The sequence below is a fragment of the Hemitrygon akajei genome, chromosome 14, assembly GCF_048418815.1.
Source record: "Hemitrygon akajei chromosome 14, sHemAka1.3, whole genome shotgun sequence".
NCBI classification, from domain to species: Eukaryota; Metazoa; Chordata; class Chondrichthyes; order Myliobatiformes; family Dasyatidae; genus Hemitrygon; species Hemitrygon akajei.
The window spans coordinates 99,001,219-99,015,153 of record NC_133137.1 but is presented as its reverse complement, the minus strand read 5'-3'; the positions used below and the strand labels follow the sequence as shown (position 1 = coordinate 99,015,153).

At 43.1% G+C, this 13,935-nt stretch overlaps 1 protein-coding gene across 2 annotated transcripts in view; it reads left to right on the top strand.

Moving 5' to 3' along the window:
• podxl (podocalyxin-like) overlaps nt 1-12,708 on the top strand; it is a 171,270-nt gene extending 158,562 nt beyond the window's left edge. For both annotated transcript variants that reach the window (XM_073066774.1, XM_073066773.1), the window contains 2 exons: nt 2,931-3,059; nt 8,338-12,708. In XM_073066774.1, the coding sequence (XP_072922875.1) occupies nt 2,931-3,059; nt 8,338-8,532 (324 nt within the window). In that variant the 3' untranslated portion in view covers nt 8,533-12,708. The remainder of the gene's footprint in view (nt 1-2,930; nt 3,060-8,337) is intronic.
• The last annotated feature ends 1,227 nt before the right edge of the window (nt 12,709-13,935 follow it).

Sequence of the window (13,935 nt, the reverse complement as noted above, 5' to 3'; positions counted from 1 at the left end):
TAAGGTACCCCATGCAAGGTATATTGAGAAAGTAAGGAGGCATGGGATCCAAGGGGACATTGCTTTGTGGATCCAGAACTGGCTTGCCCACAGAAGGCAAAGAGTGGTTGTAGACGGGTCATATTCTGCATGGAGGTCGATCACCAGTGGTGTGCCTCAGGGATCTGTTCTGGGGCCCTTACTCTTCATGATCTTTATAAATGACCTGAATGAGGAAGTGGAGGGATGGGTTAGTAAGTTTGCTGATGACACAATGGTTAGAGGTGTTGTGGACAGTGTGGAGGGCTGTCAGAGGTTACAGCGGGACATCGACAGGATGCAAAACTGGGCTGAGAAGTGACAGATGGAGTTCAACCCAGATAAGTGTGAAGTGGTTCATTTTGGTAGGTCAAATATGATGGCAGAATATAGTATTAATGGTAAGACTCTTGGCAGTGTGGAGGATCAGAGGGATCTTGGGGTCTGAGTCTATAGGACGCTCAAAGCAGCTGCGCAGGTTGACTCTGTGGTTAAGAGGGTGTACGGTGTATTGGCCTTGATCAATCGTGGAATTGAATTTAGGAGCCGAGAGGTAATGTTGCAGCTATGTAGGACCCCGGTCAGACCCCACTTGGAGTACTGTGCTCAGTTCTGGTCGTCTCACTACATCCTTTTTCCAATATGTGGAAGACATAGAAAGGGTGCAGAGGAGATTTACAAGGATGTTGCCTGGATTGGGGAGCATGCCTTATGAAAATAGGTTGAGTGAACTCGGCCTTCTCTCCTTGGAGCAACGGAGGATGAGAGGTGACCTGATGGAGATGTATAAAATGATGACAGGCATTGATCATGTGGATAGTCAGAGGCTTTTTCCCAGGGCTGAAATGGTTGCCACAAGAGGACACAGGTTTAAGGTGCTGGGGAGTAGGTACAGAGGAGATGTCAGGGTTAAGTTCTTTACTCAGAGAGTGGTGAGTGCGTGGAATGGGCTGCCGGCAACAGTGGTGGAGGCGGATGCGATAGGGTCTTTTAAGAGACTTTTGGATAGGTACATGGATCTTAGAAAAATGGAGGGCTATAGGTAAGCCTAGTAATTTCTAAGGTAGGGACATGTTTGGCACAACTTTGTGGGCTGAAGGGCCTGTATTGTGCTGTAGGTTTTCTATGTTTCTAACGTTGAGCTCCTAAACTCAATCCCACAATTGATGAAAGCCAATGCATCGTATGCTTTAATCAGATTCAACCTGCACAGCCCCTTTGAGTATTCTATGGACTCGGACCCCAAGATCCCTCTGATCCTCCACATTGCCAACAGTCTTACCGTTAATACTATATTCTGCCATCATATTTGACCTACCAAAATGAACCACTTCACACTTATCTGGGTTGAACTCCATCTGTCACTTCTCAGCCCTTTTGTTTTGCATCCTGTCAATGTCCCGCTGTAACCTCTGGCAGCCTTCCACACTATCTACAACACCTCTAACCATTGTGTCATCAGCAAACGTACTAACCCATCCCTCCACTTCCTCATCCAGGTCATTTATAAAAATCACAAAGAGTAAGGGTCCCAGAACAGATCCCTGTGGCACTCCACTGGTGACCGACCTCCATTGCAGAATATGACCTGTCTACAACCACTCTTTGCCTTCTGTGGGCAAGCCAGTTCTGGATCCACAAAGCAATGTCCCCTTGGATCCTATGTCTCCTTACTTTCTCAATAAGCCTTACATGGGGTACCTCATCAAATGCTTTGCTGAAATCCATATACACTACATCTACTGCTCTTCATTCGTCGATGTGGTTAGTCACATCCTCAAAAAATTCAATCAGGCTCGTAAGGCACGACCTGCCCTTGACAAAGCTATGCTGACTATTCCTCATCATATTATGCCTCTCCAATTCCTAATAATATTATGCCTCCCTTAGATCAGCTTTATTTGTTACATGTACATCAAAGCAGCAAAACATAGTAAAATCTGTCATTTACGTCAATAGCCAACACAGTCTGAGGATGTGCTGGGGGTTGACTGCAAGTGTCGCCACTCTTCTGGCACCAACACAGCATGCCCATAACTTACTAACGCCAACGTTACCCTGTATGTCTTTGGAATGAGAAAGGAAACTAGAGTACCTGGAAGAAACACGTGGTCATAGGGAGAATATGCAAACTCCTTATGCACACTGGCAGGAATTGAACCCAGAGTGCTGGCAGTGTCAATCGTCATGCTAACCCCAACACTTCTCTGCTGCCCCCTCCTCTTCCACTGGTAAATAGCAATCACTGTCCCAGCTCCCACACACACTTCCTGATGCTGGAGTGTGAAGCAATAAAACAAGCTGCTGGGGCAGGCAGCATCTATGGAGGCAGAGGGATAGCTGAGGATTCAGGTCGAGACCCTGCAGCAGGACCCTTCCAGTGCTGTCAAAGGGAAACATTCCAGACTCTTTGCAGTACCATCCGCATTGTTTCCGTGGCCATACTTGCAGCAGATACACTCTGGCTGGTGGACATTCAGTGCAGAATGCTCATGGTCAAGCTCTGGTACTCCTGATCTATTCTAGAGAGTTGACCTGCATCTCACCTTTGCATTTGTAATAGATCGGAGAAGCAGTGAGGAACCATTTGATAGGTGCACCATCACTGGCTTGCCAGAGTACATTCCTGTTCTTTCTGTTTCTCCTCACTCTATGGCCTATGTACAATTTGCATTTGCCTTGTCCTCAAGGTACAACCTAAACTTCCTGTATGTACATCTCCAGCTTCGGATATTTGCAATTTTTCCTCCCAAAAAATACAAAACTAAGCATGTGCTTCTGCCAACCAATTAACTAAAACTCAGTGACAGGTGCACTGTTGTGTGAGCCTGTGTTTCCAGCCTTGACGATGGTCTTTTTTTTTGTTTGCGAGTTGGGGGTTCCTATTGACAGTTTGTTCCCTGTGTTTTCAGGATCGCAACGACAGCATGGAGCTTAAGAAAGTCATAGCCATGGCGGTTACTGGCTCATTGTTACTGCTCATATTCCTGTCTGGAGTCGTGTACCGGTGCTCCCAGCACAAGTCCAAGCACAAGGATCCGGTGAGTGGGAATAGGGCAGATCTCAGTGGATGGTACCCAGCTGTGTTCCAGTAAAGAATTGCAATGCCTGTGATGCAGCTCTAAGTTTTTCATTGCTCTGGTCCAAACGGCCTAATTCCGTTCGTGGCTTACAGTCTAGGAGGGAGGCAGTGAGAGAGAGAGCAGAGCCCTGATATCATCTAACCAGTCCAGCCCTGAAGAAGTGTCTTGGCCCAAAATGTCATTTTGTATTCTCCTTCATAGACGCTGCCTAACTTTGAGTTCCTCCTGCTTTTTGTGTGGTTTGCTTAAGCTTTCCAGCATTCAGTAAGACAAAGTGAAAGCATCAAGCTACTGGAGGCACAAGAGATTCTGCAGATACTGGAAATATTGAGCCAGATGCATTCAGCAGATCAGGCAGCATCTATGGAGGGAGACAAAGTATGTCTATGAAGGTTCTCGGTCATCCAGGCCACTGTATATCATGCAGTAGTAAATCAAGGCAACTGGACTTGCTGTGTTGTTTAGAAGACATTTCGTCACTCATCCGAGAGGCTTCTTCAGTTGTGATCCATGGTGGGTAGTTTACTGGTTTATAAACTCCGAGTTGTTTAAAGGTACAGCAATCTCATGAGGGTCAGTGAGAGTCATGGAGGTAATGAGTCTTATCTTTGCATGAACAGAGGTGTGAACTGTTGTGGAAACGCCGGGGTAGAGAAGCTAGGGTTAGCTTCTTTAAAACCACCTGTCCTCCCTGGGCTAAAATGTACACATTGTTATCATCAAAGGGGTGTCCCTTGTCCTTTAGGTATAGGTATACAACCGGGAACTGCACAGATCTGTATATCAGTGAGACTAAACCACTTCACAAATGGATAGCCCAACGTAGGAAGCTATATCAGGTCAAGACTCGGCCGTATATCTACACCCAAGGAAAAGTGACACTCCTTTGATGTTAACAATATGGACATTTTGGACAGGTGGTTAGAAAGAGGGGTTAAAGAAGCCATCTTTGTCAAATTGGAAAATTCATCCCTGAACAGAGATGACGGTGTACCCCCAGCCCCTATCAGCTACTTACAATGCAGTCCCAACATCTCTACTCTGGCATCTCCACCTCCATTCATGCAAAGACAAGACTAATGACCCTCATGAGATTGCTATACCTTTAAAAAACTCGCAGTTTATAGACCGGAAAATGACCCAATCATGGATCAGAACTGAAGAAGCCTCCCAGAGAAGTGGCAAAATGTCTTCTAGAGAACACAGCAAGTCCAGTTGCCTTGATTTACTACTGCTCGATATAGGGAGATAAAGGGCTTTGGCCCAAAATATCGACAAACCATTTGCTACCATAGATGCTGCCTGACATACTGAGTTTCTCAGCATTTCGTGTGTGTGTTTCTCAAGTTACAAGACAGCAAAGATCTTACTGGCAATTAAAGTTTTCTGAATAAGAGGGCTTGTGGTAAGTGTGGCATCAGTGGTCATATGTTTGGGATGTGACAAGTGGTGCTGGTTCAGGGCAAGTTTCCTTGTCCCTCATAACAAATGTAGAACACGGACAGAGTTTGGAAAGGGGTGGGGGCTGTGGATGGCAAATTACAAAGCTGGCTTTATCTGAAGAAGACCCATCAAGAGGTGGGGTACAGGAAGATGGTGTTCAAATTGACAGAAGATTAATGTGTTGAAGGGAAGATGGGGGAGCCAAAATTAAGAGTGGAATTATTGAAGATGGGCAGTAAGTTGCAGGAAAGCCACAGGAAGCTGAGGGATCGTGAGAGGAGAAATAGATGAGGTGTATGGAGGAGGATAAAGTACCAGTAGACAAAGGGTAGGTGACAAAGGTGGGACTAGGGCACAAAGTATTCACATGGCAAAGATACCATCAAAGCCACAGGCAAGTACAGTCAATGACAACAAGTTGGCAGGGTCCTTTGCGGAAGAGGAGGGAGGAGTTGGTGAAATCCAAGGGTTAATGGAGAGCAGGTAGCAAGGAGGCTGGGGATCAAGGCAGGGGTGCTGCACAGCAAGATTCCATAAACAGCTAGGTAATGATTCAACATTGGAAGAATGGGGAACCTCCAGAGAGGGTACAGGGATTTATTCACCAGTATTCTGTCTTGATGAGAAGCATGGCTTATGAGGAAAGGTTGAGCAAGCGAGGGCTCTTCTCTCAGGAGTGAAGGTGGATGAGGAGTTGTAAGAGGTAAGTGGCATAGATAGAGTGGATAGCCAGGACTTTCTCCCCTGGTCAGAAATGGCTAAAACAACAAGGGATTAATCTTAAGGTAGTTGGAGGATGGGGATGGAGATTGGAAATCTGAGGTAGGTTTTGTTTTACACACAGAATGGTGAGTACATGGAATGTACTGTCAGCTCTTAGATAGGCACATGGATAATAGCACTGTAAAATGGAGGGCTATGCAGAAAGGAAGACTGATCTTAAGAGTAGGTTAAAAGGTTGGCACAATATTTTAGCACAAAGTGTCTGGACTGTGCTGTAATGTTCTATAGTCTGTCTGTATGTTTACTTTGGTGTAGTAGCTGTACAAATTTTCACAATATTGAGGGTCCAAAATAATATTGAATAAGTAGCAATATGATAATGTTACAAATCAGCACCAATGAATATATGACTTGAGACAGGTTTTTTTTAAACTTTTATTAAACACTGTATAAAACCCAAAAGTAAACAAATGATTATCTTAACCGGAAGTCAGCTGCGATACGACAGCGCGAACAGTTCTTAAAGCAATAATGCAAAAACAGTCCCTAGAAGTAGTAATGCGAAAGTCCAAAAATGATTTACAGTCAGTTAAAGGAGAGGTTCTCCTTGAGAGAATAAATTCTCTTTTGTGGTGTTACTGCTGATCCCAGTCGAAGTATGTTATTCCCTGGAGGATTTACGATCAAAGGAAATAAAACGGCTTAAAGGCGCTGACCTTTCTTTGGCAAAACTTTGTATTCAACCTTCTACTCTTCAGGCAGAACAGGGGTTATCATGGATACTCGTTACTAATTCCTCGTGCGAAGATTAAACAAAGGTCGAATCTGGTTCACCGTCGACATTAACTTTCCCAATCCTTCGGGATTTCCGAACTCCTTTAAAATCTTCACTCTCCACTGACCAAACTGGCAGTATAATAGCAAAACTGCCGGCAATAAACTTTGAGACTTAAAACGGAAAATAAAACTCCACTTTTAAACAAAACTACGTCATAATATCGGAATAAGCTGCAACATGGAGTCAATGGCAAATTTAGCCACGAACTGCCCACGTCACAGGGTGGGGTTCTCCTTTTATACCCTGTTGAAAAAAAACTATCATATGACCTCTCACTGGCGGGAAAATGACGTCACTCCACCATCACAAGACCATTACCTCATCTCCAGCATAGCCTCAATTACATCATGGTCACGTGACAGGTACAAGATACCCACAGGTACGTAACAAAATATTCTCGTCTAACCCTTGAGCTCTGTCCTGCGAGGTAGCTCCAATATTAACGCTTGTAATTCTGAAGCAGAATGTGTGACTTCAGAGATTTTAAGCACACAAGTGAGCCCAGTTCAGGACTGAGGAAACACAGGGCTGTTACCTTCATGTAATGCTGGAGGAACTCAGCAGGCCAGGCGGCATCAATGGAAAAGAGTACAGTCAACATTTCAGGCCAAACCCCCTCAGCAGGACTCCCTATGTCGATAATCCTCTGTGGAAGCTGGTTTTGATCTTCGTCAAAGAAGGGAAAGTGGCTGTTGTCGACATGACTATAAGATTCCAAGATAACAACCAGTCAATTCAGAAGGCCTATGCAGAGAAGAGGGCCAAATACCAGCACTTGGGTACCACAAATTCGAGTATTATCGGGTGCCCAAATCATAGACGACTTTGTCCTAGTGTTTGGGGCTATAGAGGGCTCTGGCCCAAGTCCTACTGAAGGGTCTTGGCCCAAAACGTCCACTGTACTCTTTTCCACAGATGCTGCCTGGCCTGCTGAGTTCCACCAGCATTGTGTGTATTTCTTGGATTTCCAGCTTCTGCAAATTTTCTCTTGTTTGTTACCCTCATGTTCCAATTTAAAGCTACTAACTACCCTCTCAGGTGAGTATAAAAGTTCCGCTACATCATTTTAAACAAGAGTCTGGTGCAATCTCCTACAACATGCTGGACAATGATCATTGCTCAATCAAATAGAAGATCACAAGCATTATTATATCATTGGGGAACTTAGAGAACTTAGTCTGTAAGTAAGCTTTTCATTTAGCACATGCATTTGTATATATGACAATAAACCTATACTTCATGTAAATTAGAGAATAAGATGTAGGAGCATAAGGCCATTCAGCCCATTAAATCTGCTCCACCATTCTTTCCTGTTTGATTTATTATCCCCATCAACCCCATTCTTCTACCTTCTCTCTGTAACCTTTGACGCCTTATTAAAAACCTGTCAGCCTCTACTTTAAATATCCCCAATGCCTTTGTCTCCATAGCATAAATGCAGTAGCTACAAGTAGTATTCCACTGGTTAAATGCTTTGGGGCAACCAATATTTGTAAAATGCAAGTCATTTCAATCCAAGCTGGCGTCAATCACTGAATCTCTGTTCAGTGGAAATGCAGTAAAAGCTCCAGACTCTTCCTGAGCAGCTGTGAGGTGCAGCGCCCTCTGCTGTCGATACCTTTCCCCGTCAGTCATTAACGAGAAGCCACTGCACGCTGTGGGCAGCAGGTGGAGATGTCTGCATTTCACACTGGTCATGTCCACAACTCCAAACATAACTAAGGTCAGATAGGCTCGAATTTATGAGAATGTTTGAAGGTTCTCAGGATATCATGAATACAAAGCATTCTGCAAATGCTAGAAATCTTGAGCAACACACTGAGGAACCCAGCAGGTCAGGCAACATCTATAGAAAGGAATAAACAGTTGACATTTCGGGCCAAGACCCTGCATCAGACTGAAAATGAAGGGAACAAAAGCCAGAATAAGATGGGGAAGAGGAAGTACAACCAAGCAGATGATAGGTGAAACTAAGTGAGGGACAATGTGGTTTTCCATTCCTCATCCTGCTTACCCTCTCACTCCTTCTGTTCATCTGCCCATGACTCACTTGGGTTCTTCATCTCCTTACCTTTCTTCTATGGTCCAATGTCCTCTCCTATCTGATTCCTTTACTGTTTGTACCCATTCTCCCCCCCCCCCCCCCAGCTTCTTACATCATCCCCCACCTATCCACCCAATTTCACACCAGGCGAAAAAACTCTAATGCCGTGATTTCTTCCTTTTTTGTAGTACCTGACAGAAGAGCTGCGCACAGTGGACAACGGTTGCCATGACAACCCAGCCATGGACGTCACTGAGAGGGATTCAGAGATGGAGGAGAAGAACTACTGCAAAGCAACCTTCCTGGAAAACACGGATGGCTGGATAGTGCCCATGGACACACACATCAAGGATGAGCTGGAGGAAGAAGACACCCATTTATAAAGCATTGGAAACATAATCTATTGTTACCTTCGGCTCAATGCACATCTCTATGATTGCTTCAAATATGTATCCATATATACTGCCAGCAAGGACTGAACTCAAACTGTAAATTTCACATTCCACCTCCTTAAAGCTATATTCTCTCTAGATGCTATTTAGAAACGTTACAAGCCTGTCATGATTACCTGAGAAATAGAAAGGGTAAGTCCTATGCTTCTATTCCTGTGTTCAATAAGAATCTGGCCAATTCTCTGCCTCATCTGCTTTCCTTCCTCTTTCCCTATATCATCTAAAATCTGTCTCAATCTGGAGCACTTGAACAGCCATTCAGACTTGTTGGCTGAGAATTCCAAAGACTCACAAACCCAAGTGAAGAGATCAAAGTCCCAAGTGGCCAAGCTCCTTTTACTGAGTCCATAGGCCCTAGTTATAGAGCCACCAAGGAAACACTGTCACGTGACAGCTGTCTGAAACATTGGCCAGATCACACTTGAAGTGTTGTGTGGAGTTTTGGTTTCCTGTTGATAGGAATATTGTAATTAGGCTAGAAAGGGGGCAGAAAAGACTCAAGGATATAATCAGGATTAGAGGACTTTAGTGACAAAGGAGAGGTTCGGTAGATTGGGTCTGTTTTCTCTGGCGTGCAGAAGGCTGACAGATTACCTTAGAGAGGTTTATAAGATCATGAAAGCCATAGCCAAGGTAAATGATCATTCATTATACCAGTGGAATGAGTCTAAAACTAGAGACCACAGGTTTAAGATGAGAAGGGACCTGAGGAGCAACCTTTTTCCACAGACAGTGGTGGTAATAGGAACATCCCAGCAGAGGAAGGGGTAGAGGAGAATAGAATTGCATTTAAATTACTTCGGAGAGGTACACAGACAGGAAACAAACATAGGCAAGTGGGACTTGCTCAGGTGGCAAGACAAGTTGATCAGTGTGGATGAGTTGCATCAGAAGGCCCGATGCTTGTCAGTGCCACTCCTCAAGAGTGCGGAGCAGAGCCACATTCTACTTGATGTCCACTGGCATTCTTCCTGAAAACAAAGTTAACCTAAACACACAAGAAATAATGACTGTACAATGTGGTGGGGCAGTTGTTGTTGGCAGGTTGGAAGATGAAACAGGAATACTCCAGCCCAGTTACTATAATCAAAAACAAGCTCAGAATCATCATTCAAGTTCTGTGCAAATCTTTGGCTATCGTAGTCAGTCACTGATGAGGTTGTAAATTAGAAACCGCAGTGTAATCATTTATTTTACATATGCAATGTTAAAAACAAGGCTGGAGCATTGTTAGCAACCATTTAAGTGTAAAGCATATCTGTACAACTGAAGGGGTAAATGTAGTTTCATTAACTGAGAGAATATGGCTTCAAAACATAAATGGGTACTTTCAGTGGTTGTTTATTTCAGGCAAACTAACTGAACATCAATGTGATGGGAAGATGTATGGCAGCAGCATGATGACCATCTGTAGTAAGTGATTATTTGAGTGGTTCTTTGCCAACACAAATAAACACCAGTCCTTTTCTCAAGGCAAATCTTCCAATACCTTGGCAGCCACTAGATAGGGCTTCTTTGTCCAACAGCACTGGTATATACCAGAGCAAATGCAAGCTGGCAAGAACTATAGTTTTCTTAACTGAGAGACTAAATGATGCCGAACACTGGACAATTAACATTTAAATGAATTGTAAGGCAACCAACTGTTCAGATTGTGTAAGAACTGTTACAAGCTGTGGAATGATTCTGCATGTGGATTCAAATTTAACTTGCTCCCACCTCCAGTTCCTCCCTGTGGAAGTCCAGTAAGACCATAAAACATAGGAGCAGAATTAGGCTATTTGGCTCATTGGGTCTGTTCTGCCATTTCATCATGTCTGATGCAATTTTCCTCTCAGCCCCAATCTCCTGCTTTCTCCCCATATCTCTTCATGCCTTCAATCAATAATCTATCAAGTTCTGCCTTAAATATACATTACAACTTAGACTCCACAGTTGCCCGTGGCAACAAATTCCAGATTCATCACCCACTGGTTTAAGAAATTCTCATTTCTGTTCTAAAATGATGTCCCTCTATTCTGAGGTTGTGTCCTCTGGTCTTAGACTCCCTCCACCATAGGAAACATCCTCTCCACATCCAGGCTATCAAGGCCGTTCACCATTCGATAGGTTTCAATTAGGTCATCCCTTATTCTTCTGAATTCTAGTGAATACAAGCCCAGAGCCACCAGACATTCTTCATATGGCAAGACATTCAATCCTGGAATCATTCTTGTGAACCTCCTTTGAACACTCTCCAGTTTCAGCACATCCATTCTAAGGGGCCCAAACCTGCTCACAATACTCCAAGTGAGGCCTCACCATTGCTTTATAAAGTTTCAACATTACATCCTTGATTTTATATCCTAGTCCTCTTGAAATGAATACTAACATTGCATTTGTCTTCCTCATCACAGACTCAACCTGCAAATTAACCTTCAAGAAATCATGCGCAAGGATTCCCTTTACATCGGTTTTTTTTGTATTTTCTCTCCATTTAGGGAATCATCAACTCTTTCATTTCTTCTACAAAAATGCATGACCATACGCTTCCTGAGACTGTATTCCACCTGCCTTTTTGCCCATTCTCCTAATCTAAGTCCTTATGTAGCCTCTCCACTTCCTCAAAACTACTTGCCCCTCCCAATCTTCATATTATCCACAAAATTTGCAACAAAGCCATCAATTCCTTCTTCCAAATCATTGATATATAATGTAAAAAGAATTGATTCCAGTGCAGACCCCTGTGGAACACCATTAGTCACCGACAGCCAATTAGAAAAGGCTCCCATTATTCCCACACTTGGCCTCCTATTAATCAGCCTCTGCTTTATCCATGCTAGAATCTTTCCTGTAATGCCATGGGGCTGTTAGCTTGTTTAGCAGCCTCATTTGTGGCACCTTATCAAAAGCCTTCTGAAAATCCAAGTACACATCAACCAATTATCCTTTGTCTATCCTGATTGTTATATTTTCAAAGAACTCCCAACAGATTTATCAGGCAAGATTTTCCCTTGAGGAAACTATGCTGACTACGGCCTAAGTTAGTAACTCATCTCCTTCTACCTTAGGCCACAAACTTATCGATCACCCCTGCTGTGGACAATTTCTGGAGGTCCAAGATCCGTATGCTCCATGACCGCTGGACTAAGTGTGTAAATGTAGGAGCAGATTTAAGTTAAGACTCTGCTGAGTATTCCTCAGCACACTGCTGGAAAGCATCAGCTTTTTAATGCACCATCACAATTGTCAAAAGATCTCAAAGCACTTTCTGCAGCAGAGAAAGCAGGCATCTAGTATTCCCTTCTCAACTCTATCACCTATCTTGGTGATAACATTGAGAGAGTAATTGAGTTAGTCCTTAAGGCTTGGGTCAGGCTCAGAGACAAGGATGGAGAACCTTTGTGTTGAAAATAATTCTCACTGCAGGAGGATCTGGACTAAAGTGTAGTTGAGACCTCCCTAATATTTGGTGAGCACTAAGTGAAATACTATAGATTAATTTTCAAAGTATTGTGTACAAAGGATTGCTGAATCTACAGAGCCCAAATGTTTTCTGAAGTCCTATAGCAATAATTAAATACCATAACCATGTGACAAGTTACTGTAGTGAATAAAAAGACAAATTACTACTTTTAAGGCAAATACAGAATTATTGCTCTATTTTAATGAGAAAGTCATATACCACTATTTTGTTTAATAAAACTGTGTGTGCACTTACCTCTAATGGGGAGCTGGCAAGGTGCAATGGTTGGCTTACAAATAGCATAGGCTTCAGGATCGATAGCTGCCCTGCGCTGGTTAGTAGAATATTCAGGCCCCAAATAAGAACGCACACCAGAGGAAAGAACACATCCACTGAACCCTAAAATTACTGTAAACCACGATCTTCAGTAGTGGAAACAGCATAGTGGTTGCAACAAGGTGAGTACTGCATCAGAGCCAGTCACTGGGAATAAACTCCCAAGCCAGTGTTAAACAATCAACTCGTAAACCCTGGAATATCATCTTATAAGTTTGTTTTCAATGCAATGATGTAATATGTTCAAACGGGACTTCTGTACACATTATTAGTAATAGTTGTGTGAACACAAGTAAAACATCCAATAAAATTCTAAATAACTTTAATCTCTATTATCTCTGCAGTAAATTTGAACTATTCTGTTGGTTGTCCAAAACCACGCACCTCAGCAACTTATCACTCCTTTGAAAATGAGGAACGTACATTCAGGCAATTCCAGGATTTTAGGAGCTGAGAACACAGATCAGTACAGCATGGTACAGGCTCTTCAGCCCACCATATTATACTGGTTTTTAAACCAACTCCAAAGATCAATATACCATTTCCCTCCTACACAGTCCTCCATTCTTCTTTCTTCCTGGTGACTAAGAGTCCCTTAAATGTCCCTAATATAGCTACTTCTGGCAGCACATTCCATACAGCCACTATTCTGTGTAAAAAAAAACCTTGATATCATCCTTATACATTCCTTCAATCACCTTAAAATTATACCCTTTCATATTAGCCTTTTCCACCACAGGAACAGGTGCTTGGCTATCTACTTGATCTGTGCCTCATCATCTTCTACACCTCTATCAAGTCACCTCTCATTCCCCTTTGCTCCAAAGAAAAACCCTAGATTGCTCAATCAATCCTCATAAGACATGCTCTCTAATCCAGAAAGCATCCTGGTAAATTTCCTTTGCACCCTCTTTAAAACATCCACATCCTTCCTATAATGAGGCAACCAGAACTGAACATAATACTTCAAGTGTGGTCTAACCAAAGTTTTATAGAGCTGCAACATTACCTCACTGCTCTTGAATTCAATCCCTTGACTAACAAAGACCAACACACTGTAAACCTTCTTACCCACCTATCAACTAACTTGCATGGCAACATTGAAGAATCTGAGGAAATGGATCTCTTCTGTTCCTCCGTACTGCTGAGAATCCTGCCATCAGCCCTGTACTCTACCTTCCAGTTTGACCTTCCGAAGTGTAGCACTTCACTTTTCCAAACTGAACACTTCTCAACACAGCTCTGTATGCTATTAATGTCCCATTGTAACTTACGACAACCTTCTACACTATCCACAACTCCAACCTCTGAGTGATCTGTAAACTTACTAACCTGTCCTTCTACTTCCTCATCCAAAATAAAAGCATAATTGGAGTATTATACTTTTAAAAAGCTCTTACGAGCTTATTGAGAAAAGAGCTGCATCCATTAACAATAAAACCCAACCTGCTCTCCGTGTTTTAAGTTTGCAGCAGAGGAATAAGGGATACTGAGATCAATGGGGCTAAAGGGTCTGTAAGGTGGTACTACTTATCTAGATGCACCACTGCACA